The sequence below is a fragment of the Ochotona curzoniae genome, unplaced genomic scaffold, assembly GCF_017591425.1.
Source record: "Ochotona curzoniae isolate NIBS_2020 unplaced genomic scaffold, NIBS_Ocur_1.0 scaffold_4701, whole genome shotgun sequence".
NCBI classification, from domain to species: domain Eukaryota; kingdom Metazoa; phylum Chordata; class Mammalia; order Lagomorpha; family Ochotonidae; genus Ochotona; species Ochotona curzoniae.
The window spans coordinates 78874280-78900172 of record NW_024467122.1 but is presented as its reverse complement, the minus strand read 5'-3'; the positions used below and the strand labels follow the sequence as shown (position 1 = coordinate 78900172).

Sequence of the window (25893 nt, the reverse complement as noted above, 5' to 3'; positions counted from 1 at the left end):
GAAACATCCAGCGGGGACTGCTGCCAACCCTTCGCCAACAGCCAGGGTTGCAGAGGGAAGGTGGTGGGGTCCAGGAGCAGGGTCTGGGGCCTCAGCACTACAGCAGCACTGCTGCACCCCGCTCCCACCCCAGCACAGGACACACTGCACTACTGGTGGGAAGAAAGCCAGCATGCCAAAGGCTCATGGGACCGCACCCTGCCTAGAGCATGGCCCAGGCCTGGCCCTCGGGGACTGTGGCCACTGCCCCTTTTGTGCTGATGCCCTGAAGGACCTTAGCGCTCCAACACTTGCTGTCCCCAACCTGGCCTAACAGTTTTACCCGGGGCAGGGGCTTCGCAGACCCGGGACCCAGGGGACTCACCTGATCACGACAGAAGAAGGGACCTGGCTGAGAACCACAGATATGACATGGAGAATCCTCCAGGTAGGGGTCGATCTGGACCTGCAGGGTGGCAGAACCAAGGATGGGGAACCCAGGGGTTGGGGGAGAAGGGCATGGCTGTGGGCCGACCCCACCATGACATGTGAACTGTAAAGGCCTGCCAGCAGGAAAGCCAGATCAGGCCAAACAGCAGGCAGAGCAGACAGAGCCACTGCAGACACAGCCACACCGCTCCTTCTGGAGTTAGGCAAACATACCGGTTGTCACCTGGGCCCTAGAGCGACGGTCCCCAGGCCACTATGGGGAGCAGGGTAGCTCAGGGTCATGACATGGTTGCTGCTCTGAGCCCACTCCAGCCCACCACCACTGCTCTCGTGTGCTTTGGACCTGCTGGGCACGCCCAGCACAGGCCTGGCCTCCTCAGAGCAGAGCAAGGGGGCTGGCTCACCTTCTTGGTGAACTTGGTGGTTTTGATCTCCACAAAGGCTGCGCTCACTGCTTTCAGGTAACTGTGCTGATTGTTGAAAGTCACACGACCAGACCCTGGGGACAACAGGAACAGCTCACGTTCCAACCTCCCCCCAGCTGCCTGTTCTGCAGGACTGTCATCCTGCAGAAACATGGGGGGGCCTACTTGTGTCCTCCCCAACTCCCTGGAAGCCATACTAGAATACAAAGTCCTGGAGTTTCAACCACATGCTTCAACCGCATGGCACCAGCCTCAATGAGGCACTCGCTGGCCATGTGGCTGGGGACTGGAATAAACCATACAGCCATGGGAAAGGCCAAGCTCCATATTGTGGGGAGCAGAAGGCGCAGCTCAAGTCACAGAATTCAAGTCTTGTGTAAAGCTCAGCTGCCAGGCGGGCAGCGCCAGCAGGGAGGCCAGGAGCTGCACGTCCTGCCCACTGCCCCTGGGTGAGGCACGGGGGTCCCGCTGCAGCGCTAATGGCACACAGCACTCCCTCTTGATCAGATTCAGGCTGGATGCACAGACTCCACTGTGGGCAAAATGACCTGGCCGCTTCCAGATCACAGAGAGTTTGGGTTCTGCTCCATCTCCAAGCCCCACCTTCACCATCACTCTGCTGTGACCACTCTGCTGTGACTGGGAACTGACCACACTTCCCAGAGGGGCTGATCAACACCCAGGGGCTGGACCCACAGACTCTAACCTGGGACAGTACCCAGGCCAGGGCTGTGCTTTCACCAAGGTGACCCAGAAAAGTGTCTCAAGAACAATAAAGCACCCAAGGTGATCAGGAACCATGTTGTTTTAATGAAGTCTTCTCTGCCACCCATCCCAGGCGGCGCGGCTGTGAACTTTGAGCCTGCTTCCTCCTCACCTTCCCAGCCCCTCCTCTGGTCTCCGGCCACTCTGTCTGTCTTGGGGCTGCAGGCAGAGGGCTGGGTGCAGAGGGCGGTGCTGGGTGACTGGGCCAGAGGAGACGCCACGCTGTTGGCACGTGCCGATCTGCAGACCTGGGTCAGGTCTCTCGCTGCACTCCCGAGGGGAAGTATCACAATCTTGGTCTCCTCCCCGGGGCCGCCCAGCTTTGCCACACAAAAGTGGGACACTCACCAATGGGATACTTGTGCTTATCTGTGTCAATCCCAGCATACACCACGCCCCCAAACAGGTCGTTCAGGATGGCCGCCAGGGCCTCGGCGTTGAGCATGCCGTGCAGAGCGCCGACAAACACCGTCCTGCTGGGGTCAAGCCTCTGAGACGGGCTCCTGACGAAGTTGCTGTCGGCCAAGACCCAGGGGATCACCTGCACCTGGAGACCACCCAGGGGCGCTTCAGCACGCAGAGCCACAGGTTGAAGGGCTTGGCCAGCCCCCAGCGGCCACCCTTGCCCCCAACCCAACCCAACCCAACCAGAGCTGAGCCTCTGCCCACAATGGTCAAGATCACCACAAGAGCACCGCTCATCCTACAGTACAAGGCAGACAGTATGAAACTGACAGAGCCCCGCTCATCATGGCCTCCCACCATGTGGTTACCATGAAGGAACATGGAGGCCACCATGCCGTCAGTGAGAACGCAAGGGATTCACAGATACTGCAAGGCTGGAAGGGCTGGCACGGGGTGGTCCCTCATCTATCAGAGCACCAGTTTCTGCCTGGCTGCTCTGCCTCTGATCCTGCTTTCTGCAAGGTGGCAGGAGATAGACCAAGCATCTGGGTCCCCGGCAACCTATGTGGGAGAGTGGGAGACCAGGAGGAAGTCCCAGGCTTCTGGCTTTGGCCTAACCAACCCTTACTGTTACAGTCTTTGGAGGAGGTGGGGGTGCTGGTGTGTGTGTGTGTGTGTGAGAGAGAGAGAGAGACAGAGAGACACGAGAATGAATGAGTGCTTGGATGATCTCACTACTCCTGCCTTTCAAATGAATAAAATTTTTTTTGGATCAAGATCCAGGACAACAGGATGAGGCAGCTTGTGGGATCCGCAGCATGCAGGGTTCTTGACCAACCAAGGCTGGAAAGCAGGAACTGGAGAAGGCATGGGGGGCAGCACGCAGGGAAGACCCCTGGGGCCTTGTGGTTACACAGGGCAGGAGCCGACCATGCCTTCACCCATGGATCCTGAGCTCAAAATAAAAACCTGGTGTAGCAGGCACAGGAAGACACCATGAAGTGAGCTGGTGGGGGATCTGTCTGTGTGATTGATCTGTGAGGACCCTGGGAAAAACGGACTAGGTTAGAGCTAGTAAGTTCCACAGTAGAGGGACTGTAGATAATGTACTTCTCCCTTAAAAGAAAAAACCCCACAAGATATGATTTTAGAAGTTTTCACTATAAAGGAAAGCTAAATGTTTGAAGAGGTAAGTATGTGTGGGCCCGGCGGCATGGCCTAGTGGCTAAAGTCCTCGCCTTGAACACGCCAGGATCCCATATGGGTGCAGGTTCTAATCCCAGCAGCTCCACTTCCCATCCAGCTCCCTGCTTGTGGCCTGGGAAAGCAGTTGAGGACGGCCCAATGCTTTGGGACATTGCACCCGTGTGGGAGACCTGGAAGAGGTTCCTGGATCCTGGCTTCGGATTGGCGCAGCACTGGCCGTTGCGCTCACTTGGGGAGTGAATCATCGGATGGAAGATCTTCCTCCCTGTCTCTCCTCCTCTCTGTATATCTGACTTTGTAATAAAAATAAAATAAATCTTAAAAAATAATAAGTATGTGTGCCCCAACAGGTCATTCTACAATGTATACATATGCCAAAGTATCCCATAGTACCCCATAAATGGGTATAATTGTTATGGCTTCAAAAAAGTTTAAAAAAGAAATAGGGTCTTGCAACAGGAGATTGAGCTGAGGCAGAAACCACAAGGAGGTAAGGCAGTGGCACTGAGGCTGGGCCCTGGCCAGGGGAGACACAACCCTGGCAGGGTGCAGACTGCTGGGTAGTGCAGACAGAAGGGTGCCAGGTTCGCATGCCTTTGAGATGAAGGAGCCTGCAAAAGGCACTGGAAGGTGGAGAGCCCATTTTGCACAGAGAACAGTTTGGGATTACAGGACAGCCCAGGAAGGGCCCTGCAGGACACGAGGCTACACGGAACTGGAGAGGTGTGTTTGTTAACAGGTAAACACAGAGTGGGGAAAGATAGCAGGGGCTTGAACAATGGCTACAGTGGCAGGGCGGCAGGAAGAAGGGGAGTCAGGAGAAATGTGCAGCTTGCAGCCAGAGCTCCGTGGATGGACAGTCAAGCCCTGTGAGGGAGTTCGCCGGCAACAGGAAGGTGTCCAGTCCAAGGGGTGCTGAGCAGGGCAGAACAAGGTAGCAGCTGGGGCCCACAGTCTGGAGGGCACAAGGCCGGTGCATCCGCCAGACTCCATACAGCAAGGAAGACTAGAAACGTGGACCCCCACAGCAGCCAGAGGCACATTGAGCATGTCACTGAGACAATGTGAAAACGTGACACATCCAGGAAATGAGGGGCCAGCTCGGTTACAAGGACCATTTAGTTTAAACCCAACCTATATATACATTGTTTCAAAATAGTTTACCTTTTGGGTGAAGGCTCACAGTAAAACTTAGCAGAAAACAGATTTCTCATATTGCTCTGGCCCCGCAGGCACATGGCCGCCCCCAGTGTCCACACAGCATGCTGCAGCCAAGGGTGCCTTTGCTGCAATCCCTCGTTCACCTTAGGGCTCTCTCCAGGAGTCTCTGGAATGCGTCATGTGTTGCGACAAGCATATGGCGACAAATCTCTAACACTCCAGGGACACATACAACAGCTTCCCTGCCCTCCAACCGGTCAAGCTGTGCCCTTTCATGCCACCCTGCTGGACCCCCGGCAACCAAATAGGCATTGCTTTTTGCAAGGCTCAGAGACACAGAATATCCAGTCCAAGGTCACAGAAGTGACAAGCTCTGGAATCAGAGTCAGCAACACGCCAATGCCTGAGCTCAAACCTGCTCTCAGGAGCGATTCTGACACTGTCACTAGAGCCACAGGGGCAGGGAGCTGGGTCAGAGGCTCCTACACAGACCAACTCGGGACAGCTTGGCTGAGATTCATGAGACAAGCACAAGACAGCACGGCCCCGGGTGGGAGTGGGCTAAGGAGGAATTCACCCACCCGGCGCTCAAGGACCCTGTCACCCTCATGACCACAACAAGATTAAGTGCTGGGAAGAGAGAGGGACCAGGCTGTGGTGTCCTGGGTGAAGCCACTGTCTACAGCGCCAACATCTCATCTGGACACTGGCTCCTGCCCCATTTGCTCTACTTCCCATCTAGCTCCCTTCTAACACACTTGGGAAAGCAGCAGGGGACGGCCTGAGTGTTTAGGTCCCTGCGTGTGGGAGACCCCGATGGAGCTCCTGGCTTCGGTCTTGCCCAGCTCTGGCCACTGCGGCCATCTGTGGGAGTGAACCAGCAGATGGAAGTAAATCTTTCTCAAAGGGAAAAGACAAACCAAAACAAAAACCAACAGGGGCTAGGATACAATTTGACCAGCACGGGTAGACATGTGCACATATACCCCTATGTCCCCTTAAGGCCCCAACTTTCACTGTGCAAGCAAGAGGGAGCTGGGCTTGGTTTGGGGCCCACTGCTGAAGCCTCACCACAGCAGGAATGCTGCTCGCCTGTAGCCTGGGCCACTCAGTCCACAGGAATCCAGGGCCTGCGCATGAGGGAGGGACATGACGCAGACTCACCTCCTTGCAGCGCATCCTGCGGCTGGACATCTTGAAGTAGTATTCGCTAGGGCCGTCTGGGCTCAGTGGGTCATGGGAGCAAGCCTGCAGCAAGGCCCGGACATATTTCTCTATCTCGAAGACCAGATACACGTAGCCTACACCCAGAGGAAACACCGCGTGAGCACCCCTCCTGTGGCTATGCCTCAGCCCCAGCTTCACAGTAGGAAGTGTCTTCTGAGAGAGGAGGCGTGGTGTCTTAAGACAACATCTCCCTCCTCCGGAGCACACACTATGTCAGATGCTGAGGCTGAGGAGGGGAGACATGCACACCGTCTCCAGTCCTGGTGAAGGAAGACACTGGCCGGCTGGGACAGGGTCTCCTATCCCCACAGCTCTCCACCCCTGGACACAAAGGTGCTCCGGCCACAGAGCTGGGCTCTTGTGGGAAGGTGGGGCACTCCACCGCCAAGGTAGGTGCTGCTTGAAAAGCCTATTTAAACCACTGGTTCTGTTCAGGGACGATGGGGCAGAGTGAAAATAGCACCTGCTCCTTTCTACAGGGAAGGGATCTCATTTCAGACCAGTGAGGAACCAGACTCTTGGTCCTCTCTCCTGCAAATTCCAAAGGGATCTCAGAACCAGGTCAGGCAGCAACGTTAACTGGCTGGGCTGGGCTGGGAGTAGGGGCGGGGAAGCTTTCCTGGCACCTAATGTTGAGAGGGAAGGCACAGGGATTTGGGTCTGTAGGGAAGTGCCCGAGGAAGGGGTTTTGGAGGCAACTCCCACTGCAGTGTAGGTCTGGGCAGGCAGTGTTAGCTTGGGGGAAGCAGGGATGTGCTGTGTTGAGGAGGAAGCACCCACATTATTACCAGCATGCGGCTGTGACATCCCAGCACCCCTCCGTGCAGTTACGTCTGAGGGAGGGGAATAATAAAGATCCTACCATGTCGGTATTACCTTTAGGAATATTACCTTTGGGAGGACACCGGGGGTGCTTGCCATCCTTACCAGGCCACTCCACACTCAAAGAGCCAAAAACACGGAAGGTGTTAACCAATCCAGCTGCAAGAGACATCCAGGACAGTGCAAGTGGGCACTAGTCCCCAAGGCAAGCCCCGCGCCCAGGGTCCCAGGGGCCTCTGGACACACTGCTCCCCACCCTGCTGCCTCGGGAAGGACACACCCCACCTTCACCTCCAGGGGCACAGCTACCTTCCGTAATGTCCCAAGGGACTCCTCCTAGGAACACCTTGCACGAGTAGATGGGGTTCTTGTAATTCCGAGGTGGAAGCTGGCCACTCCAGGTGCAGGTGGCTTCATTCACAGCTTTGGTCCAAGGCAAAAAAAAAAAACAAGTTGAGAGAATCAATGTCCCCCACCCTCCGAGGGATGAACTGGTCCCGAAAAACCAGGCTGCTTGACGGATGAGCCACAGGGAGCCTTCTGTGGCTCTCAACAATGCTCTTGGCCATGTATGGTCATCGCAGTTCACTTCATCTGACCTCAGAGGACACACCAAGCCAGACACACAGGCTAAAAACTGTCCTAGTCCAAGCTATCTTCAGACACTGAATTGACGCAGTAACTACACAGCGGTTTATTAAGCTATTGCTTACGGCACTGATTCAATTTATAATTCCTTGAAAGTACACACGGCAATTTTACATGCAATGTCCTGCAGCTTTGTGGGTCCACACTGGATGTCTCCCAGTGTTCAGATGGGGAACCCTCCACTGCTCCTCTGGTCTCCATCATGGAATTTAAGTAAAACCACCATTAGCAAACAACCAACAGCAAGATGAGAATGTGACCGCTGTACCCCAAGTCAGAACGTCACGTGCCTGGGTTGTGCTTACAGCACCAGGGCAGGCCCCAGGCTTCCCTGTGGACCAAAAGCACAAGATGGAGGGTTTGTCCCCCACCTCTCCTGCTTCCCACCTGGGCTGAATAAAGACTCACCCAAAACCTCTGAAAATGACCCAGCTCTGACTCAGACACCACGCTCAGAATCCTTCTCGCTGTGTAGGTCAAGAGCTGTCTGGCCTGCCCTGGGTCTTCCTGGAGGCCTGCTCTTGGTGAACAGCTCAGCCACCTATCTGGAATTCCTTTTGTGCCTGCTCTGTGTTTTGCCAGGTCACAGCCTGACCTCAGAGGGGACTGGCTGAGCCTGGCCCATCTGGCCCTCTCCTCCTCAGCACTCAGGCAGAGAGCCAAGGAAACGAGCCATCACCTTCGTCCGACCCAAGGACACTGATGGCCATTCTCTAAATTGGGCAGCATCAGCAGTATCTTAGGACGGGAACAGGACAGCAGTGGCAGTGGGGAGGCACAAAGGTGAGGTGCCAGCGCCTTCAGGGTCAGGCACCAGCTCTGAGCAGCAGGACAAACACACAGAATGAAGTAAGTCACCACTCAAGACCCTCTGAGATGTTGCTGGGCACCCCCTACAGGATTAGCACAACCTACCTGCCTCAGGACACTTCACTGAGGGGAAAAAATGGAATTAAAAGATGTTTCCTTTGATGCAGAAAAACTTGAAACCCATGTGCAATTTTTTTCATAATTATGTATTTTCCAGGAATCTTTTGAAGAGCTTTAATCTGGGTCATTTACTTCTAAGTACTGGCATGAGATTTTAAAAACCTGGGCCTGGTGCGACAGCCTAGTGGCTAAAGGCTTTGCCTTGCATGTGCTGGGATCCCATATGGGCGTCCGTTCCAATCCTGGCAGCTCTGTTTCCCATCCAGCTCCCTGCTTGTGGCCTGGGAAAGCAGTCAAGGACGGCCCAAAGCCTTGGGACCCTGCACCCGTGTGAGAGACTGAAGAAGCTCCTGGAAGCTGGCTTCGGATAGGCGCAGCTCTGGCCACTGTGGCTTCTTGGGGAATGATATCAGTGGGTCGGAAGATTTTCCTGTCTCTCCTCCTTTCTGTGTACCTGCTTTATCAATAAAAATAAATAAACCTTAAAAAACAAACAAAAACCTCTGAAATGTGTTAAATGATAGCTTAAACTCCAGACCCTTGAAGTCTCCTAAGCAAGCAGGAGAGACGACCACCAACGCTGACAGCGGGTCGCACACTGTCCTGAAGGCCTAGGGTCCTGGCCACTGCCATCTGGAAGCCAGGAGGGGGCAGACATTCTCATGGAGCCCCACCCACACAGCCAACCTTCACAGAGGAACACAGGGAGGGGCACATGCACTCTGGCATGGGCCTTGCACCACATCACTGTGTGTTCCTCCTTTGCACTCAGTCTCCAAGCCACGGGTGGGTCTGTCCCCAGCAGCACTTGGTTCTCAGCACTGTCTGTTCTCTGTGCCTCTGCCAGACTGCTTGCGAGTGTGCGAGCCCCAGTCACTTCCTCTTTGCTCCCAGAGCAGCGCCCTTGCCACACTCACCTGCAGCTTGCCGGTGCAGCCTGGCCTCTCTCTCTATGCTGAAGGGGTCTTTGGGAGCTTCAAGCAGGTCCCAGGATGGCCACACAGACGCTCCCGGCCATCTTTTTGAAGTGTTGGTTGGGGAGGGCGTGACTGCAGCGAGTGCGGCTTGCTCCTGGTCTAGCCGGGGTCCAACGCCCATCTTTAAAGGGTCTCTGGGACCAGCGCCCGTGAGGGACAGGAAGGGCAGGGGTGGGGAAATGCGAAGGCTGGACTGGGGGAAGAAGAGAAAGACAGGTTTGTAAAGGACAGTTCTATGACAAGATGTAAGTCACACTACAGAAAAGTACAAGAAACATATATGAGTATTTGATGCATTTTAAGGCACTCTCTTCACACACTCTAAAAAAGTAGTTTTAGTTGTACTATTGAATACACTAAATAAATTCTCCAAGTTATATATTTTTGATTTTTTTTCCCACAGTGCTAGTATTCATAAAAAGTTCAGGAAACTTATCCTATTCTACTTAGGGAACGAGCTACTTCTTTCTGACCCACTATAAGACAGACACTGGCTGTCCCTGTGAACCATCAGTATCAACTTAGCTCCTCCAGGTTCTGTGCTGGCTCTGGCCAGATCAACTGCCAAGAGCAGATTGCTCTCCGTGAGGTCGCCGGTTCCACCAGAGATGTAACCAAACCGGGATTTCCCTGCAGGCTCCAGGCGGGGTTCTCAACTCTGGCTTAGGTGGGTACAGTCACCTTCAAGTAGGGTCCTCTAAGACATCCTTGAAGGCAAAATCCCAATGCATGTCAGTCTCAAGGTATGCCTCTCCAAGCCTGGAGACTGCACACGGCCGGCAGGTTAGGCAGCAGCGTGAGTAACTGAGCCACCATTTCCTACACTCATTGTGTCTGACAGGAGTCAGCACGGGGTGGGGGAGCACAGCAGCCAGTGTGGCTCACATCTTTGCTGAAACCCCTAGGCCTGCTCATCAACACCTGCGCTTTTAAAATTATCACCTAAAAACCCAAGACCTCCTGAACATGAAAGTGCTTAAACGGTGTTGCTCACAGGCTGCGGGACATACTCCTGTAGGCCACAGAGCCTCCTCTGGAGGTCCGGTCTCCCCCAGCTCAAGCCGGGAGCTCCTGGGCCTCAGCCCAGAATGCTTTCCCAGCAGGCACGCACCCTCCTGGACGTTGCAGGAGATGCAAGCCCCACGGATGTGCGCGGTGGCCCCCAGCCCCTTCTGCCACCCCACACAGCCCTGGACAGGCCTCTGAAATAGATGTTGTACCTGCCTGCCCCCAGGCAATTCCACCTCTACCCCTTACCCCTCACATTACATACGATTAGGTCTGAGAAGTGGTCTGATCCAGAGCTGAAACCACTGGTGTCAGAGTCGGAGGGACTGCTGGAGCGGGAGTCGAGGATGGGCCGCGTGTCCAGGCGGGACCCTCTAACAGAGGGCGTTGGAAACTTGTCCACCAAGTCAGACCCCAGGGGGTCCAGAGGCAGGAAGCTCAAAGGGGGCTTCCCCAGGACATTTCCCAGCGGGTTCTGGAGCATGCTCAGAACTGCAGGAGGAAAAGGGAGACCTTGAGACCCCTTGGATTCCTTCCCAGCCATCTCCTGGCAGGAGACATGTCAGATGCAGAATAAAACTCACAGATGCACCCCTGGCCACCAAGGTCGGCAGCGCATCTGGGAGACCGGCTGCCACATGGGACCCTGCTCACAGCTGTCATCACTGTGTGGACACATCCACAGCAGCCTAACAAGGAGCCTTAGCCAGACTCCCTCACCACCTGCTGACATGTGCTGGTGTGGTAGTGCAGCAAGCTAAGCCGCCACCTACAGTCCTGACATTTCGCACTGGAGTGCTGGCTTTGTGTTTTCCCCACTGTTTTTAATGCAGCTTCCTGCTAATGCACCTTGGAAAGCAGGTGAAAACAGCCCAAGTGCTCTCTACTCAATCTGGAAAGCCAGCTCCTGGCCTCAGCCTGCCCAGCCAAGGCTATTGTAGCCTTTTGGGAAGTAAGCCAAAGGATAAAACATTTCTTCCTCCCTGTCACTCTGGCTTTAAAGTAAACTTAAGGTACTCACCCAGCTGAACACAGGCCTTTATGCCATAGGCTAGCAGCCTAGTACAGCATGGCAACACTACCTTGCTTGCCAAGCGTCCTTATGCAGGGACCAAGGCAGTAGCCTAGCAGCTAAGGTCCTCGCCTTGCATGTGCCGGGATCCCACATGGGCACTGGTTCTAATCCCAGCAGCTCTGCTCCCCATCCAGCTCACTATTGTGGCCTGGGAAAGCAGTCGAGGACAGCCCAAAGCCTTGGGACCCTGCACCCACATGGGAGAACTAGAAGAGGTTCCTGGCCTCAGATCTATGCAGCTCTAGCCATTGCGGCCGCTTGGAGAGTATCTCTCTTTAAAAAAATAATAATCCTTGGGCCTGGCACAATGGATTATTGGCTAAAGTCCTCGCCTTGAACACCCCAGGATCCCATATGGGTGCTGGTTCTAATCCCTGCAGCTCCACTTCCCATCCAGCTCCCTGATTGTGGCCTGGGAAGGCAGTCGAGGACAGCCCAAAGCCCTGGGACCCTGTGCCCATGTGGGAGACCTGGAAGAAGTTCTGGGCTCCTGGCTCTGGATTGGCACAGCACCAGCTGTTGTGCTCACTTAGGGAGTGAAATCATTGGACAGAAGATCTTCTCTGTCTCTCCTCCTCTCTGTATATATGACTTTGTAATAAAAATAAATAAATCTTAAAATATGTAATAATCCTTATGCAAACTTCTGCATAAGCAGGATCTTTTGGACTTGGAAGATCTGTGAGAGAAGCAAATTGTCAAAGTTACAAATCCACATTCTGATCAGACAAACCCAGGACAGAAGCCTGGGCCAGACACTGTCCCTAGGTGGCTGTGGATTAAGGAAGAAAAAAGAAAAGCAAAACACTGTGGAACATCCTATCAAGCCTCTGTCTGCAACACCAATATCCCACTGGAGCACTGGTTCAAGTCCTGGCTGCTCCACTTCTGCTTCAAGCCCTGCTAATGTACCTGGGGAGGGGAGGCACACCATGTGTAGCGAGCAGAGCTCATGTGCTTCTGCCTAAGCCTTTCAAAGCACTAGCATGGAACTGTGAGCTGACACGAAATGTCTCAAAATGCTTGGATGCTGACACCAATCAAAAATAATCCTCCACAAACTTCTCAAATAATCCTTGGCAAACCCCTGCCTGTAAGAACCACCAAATCAAAGCCCCAGGAATCCATTCCCTGAGGAGGCAGGAGACGCGCAGGGCTGTTTGAGGCTCCTCGCTGATGCTGTAAAGCCTGGGAGAGGAAAGCATGGTGAATGCTGACAGATCACATGCTTGAGTCTCAGAAGCAGTGCTGATGCCCCGGAGGGCCTCATCCTTCTTTACGGTTTACAAACACAAGTTTAGGGGGAACAGGGCTGTGGCACCCTGGCAAGCAGTCTCCAGGGTGTGACCGATGCTGACGCTAACAGACTACGTCCATGTGTGGTCTGAAGAGCTGTCGTAGGGAGGAGGGCAGAGGCTGAGCAGGAGCTGAGGATCTAAACTGCACTCACAGTCAGGGACTCTGTCCAGCACGCTCAGGTACCTGTCCCGGAACTGAAACCAGGGAGGGCTGTCCTTGTCCTACCCCTGGGCCTGGGCAGGAGGAAATGGGACTTCAGGGTTAAGAGAACAGAGACAGAGGAGATTCAGAGTGGGCCATGTATCACAGGCTACAACGGGGTGAGCTGCAGGAGGCGGGCCAGTGTTGATAGCGAGTTCTGACAATAGCCAGTTCCTGGCCACAAAGTCCTATGGGACTGCATGGCACTATGCAAGGCCTGAAGTACTGGCCAGGGCATCCCAAAGCACGCTAAAGGGACCAGGCCAACAGCACAACAGCTGACGAAATTTTTAGTCAAGGGGAACTGGTGAGGAGGAGCCTTGAGGTAGATGACCCTCGGGGGCCATGTGGGGCACTCCTGGCAAAGCGGCATCTCAAAAGAACATTCTCCAGTTAAGATAAATCAGAGAGTGAAGGCCAGGGACAAGCCAGAGAAAAGCAAAGTTTGCAGGGGTGCGGCAGAGAGCTCTGGGCTCTGTCCAGCTTCTGCCCAGAAGACACAGCACAGAGGCAGGAGGACAAAAAGGGGCGCCCCAGGTGACACATATAGGCTGGAGTGACTGTTTTTCTTCGTGGGAAAGAGTGTCAGGTGACAACGTAATAGCTACAGGCCACATTCTTCACATGTCTGTTGGCTCTCATTTCAGTCACATACCCACCTACTTCAGCTCACCTGTACTTGATTCAGATGCTCTACCCTGCCTACGGGCTCCCTTAAGGCTCTGTCAAAGCCCAGAGTTGAGCCTGCAGCACCCCTTTCATCTATCTGGTAATAAATCCACCTACACAGACGACACCCCCACATGGGCTGCCAACGGACTCCACCTTCCTGTGGGGCTCCAAGTGCATGGTGTTCTGCGACTCGGATCAGCCTCAATCAAGCTGCAGCCAGTCATTCACTCACAGCAATTTCCATGTCCTAAACACTGAGCATTTGTGGACGCTGTATCAGAAACATTTCAGGCAGATAATTCTCACTGAGCTGTAAATCACGGGTGTTATTGTTACCCCGATTTCACAAAGGGAGACTGCGACGTAGCGACAGCCAGCCCTCTGTACCGAGAACAGCTTATGAGTCACACAGTGGGCCCTGACTCTGACTCTTCACCTTCCGTGGTACACCATTGTGAACACAACTTACTTTAGGCCATTCTCCCCTGCTCTCCCAAGCCACATACAGGGAGCTGGAAGGGAAGTGAGCAGCAGGGACATGAACAAGCAACCACATGGAATCCCGGTGCTTGCAAAGCAAGGATTTGGCCGCTAGGCTATTGTGCCGAGCCCTACATACACTACTTTCAATGTCAAGGACTTCACACATGATCGTCTTCACGCTCTTGCCACCTCTCCTTTATTCCAACTGCACACAAGCACTCTTTACGACCAAGTGGCATGCCTTGAGACCCGAAGCCTCACTGAAAGCCTTGTCAGTGTAAGACTCACTAAAATGGAGGAGGAAAGACAAGGCAGGCTTCTAGCCCTACTGGTCAAGATACCACATCCTACCCTGAAACACCGGGGTTCAGTCCCCACATCAGCTCCTGACTCCAGCTTCCCGTCCACGCAGCGACAGCTAGAACTGGGGTCCCTGACACTGGCAGACTGGGTATGCTCTCCATCTGCCCCTCAAAAAAGGTATCTTTTTTAAAAAATTCAATGCATTTGGGTCCTGCCACAGTCCTGAATCAAAAACTGCATTTTATTAAGATCCTTGGGTGACTTGGGCACACATAAAGCTAACCCAGGAAACCCAGAGGTTTGCTACTTCAAGTTTCTAATCAGCCTCTCCACATACAAACAGCTTTCATGTGTAGTTACTTCACCAATTTAAAGGCTGGAGGTTGTAACTTAACCATATTTCTTGGCGCATAATGGCAACTAAAGTGCAAGGGGTTTAAAAAAAATCAAAGAAACCAAGGTGGTTTATGTGGGACATTTCCCAAAGAGCTCTGAGGATACAAGAGAGCAACCCAGGGAGAAGCAGAGGCCGAGGGAGGCTGTGTATAGAAAGAACGAATAGGAAAAGACAGTTTCAGGGAAAAGTGATGGCCAAGACATGCTGAGTAGAACATCACAAGAAACATTCCAGACTATATGTGTGAGGTTCAGCCTGAGCACAAACAGAAAGGTGCCCGAGGCAGACACAGGACAAGAGACGAAGAGGAAAATACCAGGGAAACATCACAGGATTACCGACACAACTGGGAGATGAGCTGAAGTTCAGAAGAGTGTTACGCCAAGTTAAACTGACTCAAGTTGGTAACTGCTTTGTTATGGACAAATGACTATAAAATCAACTGCTGCTACTTTCAACAGCACAGAAATTCACCAGGTAGACAGAGAGAGGGAATTGCACTTGATGAAGTGAGTGGGGTGAATCAATTATCAATAGGAGGATCTGGACATAGCGTCAGGTTCTTGGAATCTGGGACCCACAGACACATGCCCTCAAGTGACTTGCCTGTCCCCGTGGAGCTCAGCCTGGCCAAGGTGCTGTCTCGGGGGCACAAGAGCCCAACTCAGCAGTAATATTTTTAGACCAATTGTTACCTTTCTCCACTTTCCCCTGTCCCTGCCAGTTCCTGTGGGTTTTGCAGCTGAGTCACTGACGGCATTTACAAAGGCACCCGGTGTCCAGGAGGGCAGCATCGGCAATGGCAGCAGGACCCGGCGCTGGGTGCCTGCATCACCAATGTGCCAATTTAAGCTCGGCTGATGGCAAGACCATCAGGGCAAAAGCTTATCACCATTAGGCATTAGTGGGGCCATGGCAAAATCCTACCTCAGGAGTCACTGTATCTAGCTCAGGATACAAAACCCCTTCCCGGCGCCATCCATCTTTGCTTCCTTCATCCTTGGCTTTAGGCACTCCCTCTTAATCTGAAGACAGAGGGAGGGTGGTGGAGGGGCAACACTCACTCAGACATGGAAGACGGGAACCTGAATCAGCCACTCCCCCTGATCACAGGATGGATCTCTCTGCCAACGCTGGACCTCACAGGTCCAAGGTGGTACCAGGCACAGCCCTTCTTCCCAATCAGTTAGCTGTGCAGCACACATTATCGTCTCAACTTCCCTCTCCCGCAGGAGGTGTCCCAGGGTCTCCCCCTCTGCATTGAGCACTGTCGCTGCGCTCCATGCTCCAGTGTAAGACGAAACCTGAAGCACATCAGGATGTCCTAGAAGCTGTGAGGGCCCCAAGAAACTGACCTATGCAACAAATCAACACAAGGAGTGGGCAGACGAATGGGAGGCGGCTTGTCTGAACTCAGCAGTTAGAGACAGCCAGGGCAAACCTGATGGCTCAGCATTCATCACTCAACACATGTTTAGTAAACAGCCAGGCTCTGTGCTCCAGGCCAGGAATACAGTAGTGAAAAACTGGGAGTTGAAGCAATTTGCCACAAAAACCAGGAACACCCATAAAGAAGCATTCCACAGAGAAGAGACTCAACCCTTCTATGCACGTTGTCTGAAAGAGGCTGGAGGTGCAGAAGCTGCACAGATTCCTCCTCAGCCCAGGCAGATGAGGACTGCAGGGGACACAGCCCGGGCAACCTTCCTCTCACCAGTTAGCAGTTAGGACAGAAACCAGAGAGGACAAACAGGCTGATGCCCTGGGACCCCTAAAAGGAAGTGGGAAGAAACAGGACATGTCCTCTGGCAACCTCAAATGGAGCATGTGTTCTGCCCTCCTGGATTCCATACAAAATGTTCATGAAGAGTCCTCTCCGTGCAACTCCCCAACTCCCAAAGCAGACTTAGAGTCTCTCAGTTCTCTTGCTGAGTAATGCTACACAACACAACGGAGTGGCAAGGGGGAAGGCACCAAGGTGCTATGGCTGATGACAAGCTGCAGCAGTCAGATGCGTGCCCAGGCCTTTACCCACCCTAACACCTGATGGAAGAGTCCAGAGCTGTCCATAAACATTCCCTTAAGATCGATCATCTTGTTGGTGTGTTAGGGTCAGTTTTAGCAGATACCGGTTGGAATTCTGCACCTGTCCATGGCTGTGGCACCTCTGCTACTTGACAACCTGGGGCAACTCCTTTCCTCAGCTGTGTGTGCACCAGGTCACATGATGTATTTGGCACTGGCAGCAGTCAGTAAGTCAGTTTCTTCATTCCCTCCCTGCCCATTCTACCACAGGACTCAGGACACTGTAAGCTTGCCACGGGTAGCCCTGGACCTTCACCTGGCCCAGGAGAGCTTCCTGCCCTGGCAAGGGGTGAGGCCCCAAAGGGTGCTGTTCTACAGCCTGCATCCTGGGGACTTCCAGTAGGCCTCTGGGGGCAAGCACACTGCAGAGGAACCCCAGCTCCCAGAGAAGGAATGGCCTTCCTGTATCAGCCTCATACTGAGAGCTCAATGAAAGGTTTTCCTGGCACCCTGAGTCCTAAGGGGAGCAAGTAGAAGTCCCCAGCACAGCAACTATATGCCCTCCAGGGACTCAGCCATGTGCCCCCACGCTGCTGAATGTCATCAGGGTATAGAAGAGGGTAGGTGGGCAGCCGCTCACCAAGCAGCACCCAGAAAGCAGGTTGTAGCCTGGCCTCCACAAAGGTACAACACAGGGTCCCTGCTCTCTCTAAGGACCACTCCTGGACTGCCCAAGGTTGCCGAGATCTCTGCCTCCTCCCTTCTCGTGGCATGCCAGCTGGCTGGTCTTCAGAAGGGAAGGCAGTGTAGGCTCTGCGGCGTGGGCTGCATGTTCCCGCAAGGCTGGCGATGGGGCACGATCTGGCACTGCAGCTGTTGGTGGGAGGCTGCATCCCACTCCAGGAGGCGGAACCCTCCGTGGGCTTTCCCAGAAGGCCCAGAGCTCAGGAGAGAAGAGAGACCGCCATCCCACAGCTCCAGGAGCCAGAGACAGCGATCAATGTGTCCTTGCCCTCAGAGAGGAAGAGGCACCCAGGGTAACCCTGCCCTAAGCCAGCCTGCCCTGCTGGGGCACAGCTGACCCACACCAGTCCCCTCTCCAGACCACAGAAGCCTGTAATATTTATCACTGAAGTGCCTTAAAAAGAAATGGAGAAGAAAAAACATCCGCACCCTGGAGGCAGAAAGTGAGCAGCAGGGAGGAGCTGGGAAGGGCGAACCAGGCTGCTTCTCAGCTCCTGATTTTATAGCCACTTTCAGACCACTTGCTTTTCTCTGACCCTAATGCTGTGTTTCCAACAGATCCTTGCAGGTAAGGAAATGCAGAGCTAAAGATGGGCCACACCCCATCTGAAGACAGAGCCTCAGGCAAACGTCAACCACAAAGGTCAGGCGCCCATCTCCTCTGGGACCTCTGCCATCTTCCAGAGAAACAGAGAGATGGGAAGCCCAGTGGCCCCCAAGCTAAGGCCCCAGGCACAGGATATCAAATGGTGACACCACACTTCTTGCCAAGGGGAACAGACAGGGAAGTTATCAATCTTTCTGGAAAAAACTTGAGTCAGTCGAAGGTCAGCACTTTGAGAAAATCCCCTCCCTTTGAGAGGTAGTTACTTTAGACAAAGCTCTTCCCCACTCATTTCGGGATATACACCATCCAACACCTTCTCTTCTCTCAGGGTATTTTATCAAAACAACCAGGCATGAAAAACCCCTAACAGACCCAACAGTCTCAGGTGCCACACAGCGTTGTGTTTAAAAAAAAAAAAAAAAAAAGACCTGTGCCAGGCAGGGCGGAGGCCAGAGAGATCAACAAGGCAGTACCTGCTGCCATGGTGGCAGGGGAAGGGTGCCGGCTCGGCAACCCCGCCAGCAGCAGCAGATGCCGCACCTCACCCTCTCTCCCCCTCTTCTCACCTTCTGGGCAAGTCTGCTGCCACTTCTACATCATGCTCAAACACACATACAGCCAAATTCAGAGCTTTAAAAGTATACTGGTTGTGTTTAAGTTCACATTTCTTCATTAATAGCTTCTTCAAGGCTCACAGCACTGAGGGAAATGAATGGACAGCAGAGGGAAGGGCTGAGCACAGAGAGCTGGCAAGTCCCTTCAGCGTGTCCCCACCAAATCCTACCAGGGAGACAAGGGGTCCTAAGGGGGGAGTGGCTCTTCCTTCCCCTGGTTACCCTCCCTACAAAACACAGGAAAAAGGCCTCTGGAACTGGGGTTCCCATGCCTACCCCTTTGATGGATCAATGTTTTTAACCTTATGTTAGTCAATTCTGACAGTCCAGCAACACCCAGCTCATCCAAACGGTGGCAGTTACACTTCCCGGATAGCTCCCCCATTGTGAAAGCCACAGAGAAACAGGATCTGGTCAACCAGCAGTCCGCCCGGGAGTCCCCTCCCCCACCCAAAAGTGTTTTGCTTCATCATCTCTAAGACAGGCCCTTCCAGCTGGAGGCCGTCACCCAGGGGACCCTTCTTAGGGCCACCACAGGGGCGGAGGAACAACTCCAGGGGATCCAGCAGGCTCAGTGGAAAAGCCATGCTGTCTGGCTGAGTGGCCATCTGTCCAGCTACAATCACAGCTAGCATCCTCATCTCTCCCCAAACAGCTCCATGTTGTGTGTGTCCAGGGGGTGAGAGGATGCAGTAGGGACAGAGCTGTGGTGGTGGGTCTCCTCCCTCCCAACCCCAGAAGCCCCTTCCCCAGCCAAACATTCTCAGGCACTCACCTGAATGTGTGCTGTTCTGGGCTGAGGAGTCGGAGTCCTGCGTGCTCCAGGGACGGTCCCAGCCGGTCAAGCTGAGGGACTGCAGGCCAAGGCACAAGTCATTTGCATCTGGGAGGCCACGAGAAGATTCTTGCGCTGAGGTGGGGAAAAGCATCCTGCTTGCAAGTGCTTCTTCAGAGTCCTGGAAGTCTGTTTTGGACAGGAACACAGCAGAAACCCCAGAGTTAAGGGCTGGTTTCCCCTAAAGTATCAACAATAAATGTCATTAACAACAGTTTCCAGGCTGGGGGAGCCAGACATTCAAGTCAGTCGGGTGCTGCAGCCTCCGCCTCTGCACTTTGGGGGCGTCAGGGCGAGTGCTGTGAACCACGCAGCCCCCTCCCCGCACACACCCCTATCCCGGCTGCATTACAGACAGGCCAGCATGTGATCTGGCTGCTGATGCTGCCCGCGGCCAGTGACATCAGCCGGCAGAGCCGTGCAATAGAGAGCCGCCTCATCCCTCACAGAACGGGGGTGGAGACTTGCCTCCCGGGGAGAGACAGCACCGAGCTACTTGGAATAGTCTGGGCAGGCGTAGGGCTGCAAGGCAGCACCCTCCCGGTCTCCAGCAACAGCGGCTGTGGCCGAGCGGGGGGCCCGTGGGCACGACTCAAGTCCTCCTGCTGACAGCGGAGCTGGAGTGGCTGGCTGCCTGCTGTTGCGGCTCTGCCCTTCCTCTGCTCTCCACCCCCAAGCTCCGAAACACTCCAGTTCTGGATTCTCTCCAGCTGCTGGCCCAAGCCTTGGCTTTGCAGCCTGATGCAAATCTTCACAATCCTGCTGGCAAAAACCTATGTGCTCTGAGTGGCCCTTAGTAGCCACCCTGACACAGCAGTGTTGACTGCTGTGGAGGAAGAAAAGGGGAGCACCTTCAGAAACACGGCAAGCTGGGCCCTGGGGAGCAGTTCCGGGTGTTCTCAGCTCCGGCAGAGGGAGGGGCAGCAGGCTGCTCCAGGTCCTTCTCACAGGACAGGAGCCTGGCTCTGAGCACATCTGTCAGGTCCACTTCTTGGCTCAGGCAGCTGTGGGTGCAGACCACGGAAGCACTCCCTAGGCAGCATCTGATTACCCCACAAGAGACAAACTGTCTCCCAGGTACTGTTCCCAGGCTCCGGAGCTCACATCACCTGCTCTGTCAACACTGATTCTGCCCTTCCAGGAGCCCTCAGGGTGATACTGGCCAGCCGGGAGGGCCAGAGATGCCATGCACTACCAGGGCCTCCCTCAGGGTTGCTGCCTAGGATTACAATACCATTTATGTGAGCAACACAGCTCAGCAACCAAGCCTCAGAAAGCCCAACTTTTGAAGCCTCCTCAATTTTCTCTGTGCCAGCATCCCCTCTGAGAGTGGCCAGGGCCTGACTCAGGATGCTCTGTGTGTATTCTGGTGTGGGGCAGGGGGCGGGGGGTGGCTGGTCAGTGGCAGGCACTCCTCCCCAGCTGCTGTGTCATCCAGTCACGTTATTCCTGTCTGGCTGTGTACATGCCCCACTCGCTCAGGTTCACCACGGCTCATGCTGCACAAGATGCCGCCCCTGCAGGTGCTACCGCCATAGCCCCAGCATTCCCTGCCTTCAGCGTCTACCAAGCCCCCTTCTCACAGCTATAAACTTCAAAATTAAACCAGAGGCATTCTTTACATAAAAGCATAACACTCCCTTTTAAACAAAGCATAATCCTACATAAGTAGCCCCTGCATCCTCCAGAATGTGTCTCTGCACAGTACCCCACACCCCAACCCAAGAGCATCTCTGAGAGGCAGCCATTCCATACACAGAGCATCTGGTTCTCACAGGCACACTGGGCCTCCCAGAGACTGATCATCAACCACGCTTTCACATTGGCATCAGCAGGACTCACCAGAAATGGTGAACTCCAGGTCTGACGTGAGACCTGCTAGACTGTCTGCACTTCCCCTGGCCTCCTGGTCAGGACAGGATGCGTGTGCATGCTACCTGAGTACCACAGCCCCTACCCAGGCTGTCAGACTCATCTGTTAACTCCGAGGATCAGGCAGCTCCAAGCACCAGCAGCCCGACTGTTCTCAGCTAGAAAACCGCACCGGAGACCTCACCTCTTCACATATCTGACCTTTAGTTTTTCCCAAAGTGTGTGGCTACCCCGGAAGGATTCCTTCACTAGAAGTAGAATCAAGGGAGGCCATGCCTGCTAAGCCTTTGACGTGGCATGCAGGGAGGAGCCTTGGGGCCTGCTCTGCTCACAATCACCACGATGTGCTCTCCGACAACTTCCTCGGTCTTTCTGTGCAGCTCCTCCCCTGTGACGTGGCACAGCAGTGGCTCTAGGGTGCTCGGGGAGGCCTGGGCAAGCCTGCAGCAGTTTCTGGTAAGACAGCCAGTGATACACTGGGACTGACCACAAGCTCCTGCAGAACCGCAAAGGCCATCCCAGAAACACACTGCTCTATGGCCGTTGACTCTGTCCCTCTGACTCCCGCCCCTGGCTTTGCCATGGGAGTCTGAGAAGCAAGCTGTCCATACAGGGCTCCTGCAAGGAGCAGTTGAGACCAGCCAGCAAAGGCCAGCTGCTTAAGCTGGGGCCCACCTGCATTTCTCACACTCATCTCCTGTGATAAAAAAGCACTTGGCCCTTCTTATCAGAGGATGTTCTTCAGAACCCTCTGCCGGGAGTCAGCCAGATCCTCAGAAGGAACCAAATCTGGGAGCCAGCACGGGCTGAAATAAAAAACCTTACTCTCAGGCAATCCACCTCAATGTCTCCAATGTTTTTTCCTGAAAGTTTCTTGTATCAATACTTACCAAGTTTCCCACGTCAGTTCTTCATTCAGTTCAAAACTTTAAAATAGTTTTCCTTTGAAAATGTCAGTAATTCATAGCCAAATCCCAGATTTTTGTAACAACTCAAGAGAATAATTAACCATAAACTGAAAATCAGCCACAGTTTCACCATGTTCTGGGTGTGTCTCCTAAGAGCTGTTACACATAATCCCCATGGCGCAGCATTGTGGCGCTGCACATTAGGCCACCAGCACCCCCTACAGTAGCCAATGCCCACTGTGACTGCTCCACTTCCATCCAGCACTTGGAAAAGCAGCAGAGGATGGACCAAGAGCTTGCATCCCTGCCATGCAAGTGTGAGACCTGGACGGGAGTTTCAGGCTCTTGGGTCACCCTGGCCCAGCCCAAGCTGTTGATGCCATTTGGGGAGTGAACCAGCAGACATATCTGTCTTGTCCTTTCTTTCAAATAAGCAAATCTAAAGAAAACAGAGTGAGAGCAAGAGAGTGAAATACACTCACCAAACTCCTACCTGTTTGAGCAGAGCCTTTCACAGGCCTTCATGGTGGGGTCTGCATAAAGCATCAGTGGCCTTGTAAGAGTAAGGAGGCCCAGATCTTGTCTTGCCTCCCACACAATGAATGTGAGGTGGCCAGAGGTCGGCTCCATACTCCAGGACATCACAGTCTACAAAATCAGGAGCCAGACACACCCATTTCCTGCCAGATCACCCGGCCAGAGGTAGAGGAATGCTCCCCCTGACTGAAGCCTCTGGCTCTAGGGCTCACACCACTACAGCTTTAGCTCTGCACATCAGAACCTATCTAACCCATGGAGAACTCTTATGTCACCAAAACGTAGAACTGAAGCGCCCTAGGCAGGTGGTCATTCCCGAGTGCCTGGCAGAGGAAACGTGGGAAGAGTGGAATAGCACCTGTATGTGCTCTCTTGTGGAACCATTACGGCAAGAAGTAACGAGGGCTCCACCATACAAGGGCATTTTAAAAAGTTCACCAGAACTGGATTTGAACTGCAATACTGCAACAAGGTGGAAGAATCCACCCTGGGGGGAGGGCACAGGGAGGGGTTGGGGGAATCCAATGAACTGGAATCCAATGAAACTTTTGTGTCACAAAATGAAATGTAATAATAATAAAAAAAAGTTCAGGCATGGCGGCATGGCCTAGTGCCTTGAACGCACCGGGATCCCATATGGGTGCCAGTTCTAATCCCGACAGCTCCGCTTCCCATCTAGCTCCCTGCTTGTGGCCTGGGAAGGCAGTCAAGGACAGCCCAAAGCCTTGGGATCCTGCACACACATGGGAGACCTGGAAGAAGTTCCTGGTTCCCAGCTTCGGATTGGCACAGCACCGGCTGTTGCACTCATTTGGGGAGTGATTCATTGGAAGGAAGATCTTCCTCTCTCTCTCTCCTCCTCTCTGTATATCTGACTTCGCAATAAAATAAATAAATCTTTAAAAAGAAAAGTTCACCAGAGATGGAATCAAGGGTTGATTTGGGTACCAATAACTTCTTTTAAATTTGCGTATAGAGACTTCAAAGTTCAGGGAGAATGTGTAATAGTTATTTAACCATGCATGCACTTTTTCAACATCATTTGCACCGAGATAAAGCCACCTTTGACCTCTACTTCCCCAAGACTGGTTTGAAGTACCCTCAGAGATAAGACAGGGACACAGGAAGCCAGGCAGGCTCCTGGGACAGGGTCAGCCTCACTGAAAAGCATTTCATGTTGTAAACTGATTCTTTAAAAAAGGAAGAGAAGGGGAGCCAGATGTGCTGGGGCCAGCAGAGACAGGGAGAACAGGTGCACAGGGAGGGATCTGTGGCCTCATCAGGAGAGAGCCGGGGGAGGACGACAGAGCCGGGACAGCAGGACAAGGAGAGGAAGGCCAGCATGGCAATCTCTGCAGGAGGGAATTCAATGTTGTTAACAGGCATGATTAGAACTATGAGAACTCTCGTGTTAGTGGCTTGAAGCTGGTTATGGGCCAATTATAGATACTATGAACTGCTGATGTGCATGAGGGCGAGATGCTCATGCATTTATTTTCCTTTTGTTAATAGCTAGGACACTATTTTTCTTGCCCAAATCAAGGAAAGCAAAACATTAATTTTGGAAAAATCAGGGCAGCTTAGGGGGGAAGAGCAAGCATGCAGGAATTCCATCCGAGCCAGCCACCTGTCCAGACCTTTCTGGCAGTGGTCTGTGCTGAGGCCCTTGCACACCAACTGAGGGCACTGCCAGTCTCCAGGGCAGGGCTTCTCTAGCCTGGGAAACCACAGGCCTCACTCAGGAATCTCACTAAAACACCAAGGGTTCCCATCTGATTTGGCAGTCTGGCCCAGACTCCACAATCTGCATGGCCAACCAGCTCTGCTCACATTTGGAGCAGAGGCAGGAAGGAGAGATCCACCACCCACAGGTTCACTTCCCAAGCCGGGAGCCAGGAACCGTAGTAAGAGCTCCCAGGTGGATGCCAGAGACCCAACGACTTGAGCCATCACTGCTGCCTTCCAGGATGTACGTTAGAAGGGTGGAACTGGGAGCACATTGACATGCCTGTCCCGACAGGCATTTGTCCTCAGCTGTCTGCCTCAGTCTCTGTGGCAGGTAACTAGTCATATCCTTTCTTGGTGACATTCGTTGTTGATGGTGCCCAGCGTGATAGTGTAGTGGTTAAAGTCCTTGCCTTGCACGCACCGGGATCCCGTATGGGTGCCGGTCCTAATCCCAGCAGCTCCACTTCCCATCCAGCTCTCTGCTTGTGGCCTGGGAAAGCAGTTGAGGACAGCCCAAAGCCTTGGGACTTTGTAGCCACGTGGGAAACCTGGAAGAGCTCCAGGCTCCTGGCTTTTGATTGGCTCAGCTCCAGCTATTACAGCCACTTGGGCAGTGAACCATCGGACGTAAGATCTTCCTCTCTGTCTCTCCTCCTCTCTGTATACCCACCTTTCCAATAAAAATAATAAATCTTAAAAAACGAAAGAAAATAAACTTATAGTTCCTGGCTAACTTAGTAGCTTTCTCCCACATTCTTCACCAAACACAAAAAGATAGGCTTTAGGGTCAGTGCCATTACTCAACAGGCTAATCCTCTAACCTTCAAGAGCTAGTACCCCATATGGCCTGGGAAAGCAGTGGAGAATGGCCCAGGTCCTTGGGACTCTGCACCCTTGTGGAGACCTGGAAGAAATTCCTGGCTTCTGATCAGCTTAGCTCTGGTCACTGCAGCCATTTGGGGAGGGAACCAGCAGATGGAAGATCATCTTTCCGTGTCTTTTCCTTCTCTCTGTAAATCTGCCTTTCCAAATAAAAATACTTTTTAAAAATTACATGTCTGAATTCATCACAATTCTTTCCAAGTTCATACTCCAGGAAACATTCCTTTGCTAACAATCCAGTGCTCACAAGTTGAACAGCCACTCAGAGGACAAGGCATGGCTGCCAGAATGATCAAAAAGCTTCCTTAGAATTTCAGCTACGCACTAAACTGCATTATAGATCAAGATATAGGAGTATCAGATTTTGCACTCATCATAAAAGCATGGTGAAAAGGCCCACCATGACAGCCCAGTGGCTAATGTCCTCGCCTTCCAAAGGCCAAGGATGGCCCAAGGCCATAGGACCCTGCATCCGTGTGGGAGACGCGGAGGAAGTTTCTGGCTTTAGATCAGCTCAGCTTGAGCCTTTCTGGACACTTGAGAAGTGAACCAGCAGATGGAAAATCTTTCTCTCAGTCTCTCCTTTTCTTTATGGATCTGACTTTCCAGGAAAAAAACAAATTTTTTAAAAAAGTGATGAAGATACATGGTTTTTAATAATCTTAAAATGAAGTCAACCCATAATTTCCAACTGTGTCCTATGTTTCT

General features: G+C 53.2%; 1 protein-coding gene across 2 annotated transcripts in view; it reads right to left on the bottom strand.

Annotated features, from left to right (window-relative positions):
* CPEB1 (cytoplasmic polyadenylation element binding protein 1) overlaps nucleotides 1-25893 on the bottom strand; it is an 85389-nt gene that overhangs the window by 2185 nt on the left and 57311 nt on the right. Inside the window, exons 3-11 of one of the 2 annotated variants that reach the window (XM_040970147.1) lie at nucleotides 19199-19387; nucleotides 10269-10495; nucleotides 8936-9188; nucleotides 6750-6863; nucleotides 6510-6599; nucleotides 5556-5692; nucleotides 1968-2166; nucleotides 834-928; nucleotides 365-445 (exon numbers count right to left, since the gene is read on the bottom strand). In XM_040970147.1, coding sequence (XP_040826081.1) covers nucleotides 365-445; nucleotides 834-928; nucleotides 1968-2166; nucleotides 5556-5692; nucleotides 6510-6599; nucleotides 6750-6863; nucleotides 8936-9188; nucleotides 10269-10495; nucleotides 19199-19387 — 1385 coding nt within the window. Of the gene's footprint in view, nucleotides 1-364; nucleotides 446-833; nucleotides 929-1967; nucleotides 2167-5555; nucleotides 5693-6494; nucleotides 6600-6749; nucleotides 6864-8935; nucleotides 9189-10268; nucleotides 10496-19198; nucleotides 19388-25893 lie in introns of both variants that reach the window. The other variant, XM_040970148.1, reaches the window with a different exon arrangement.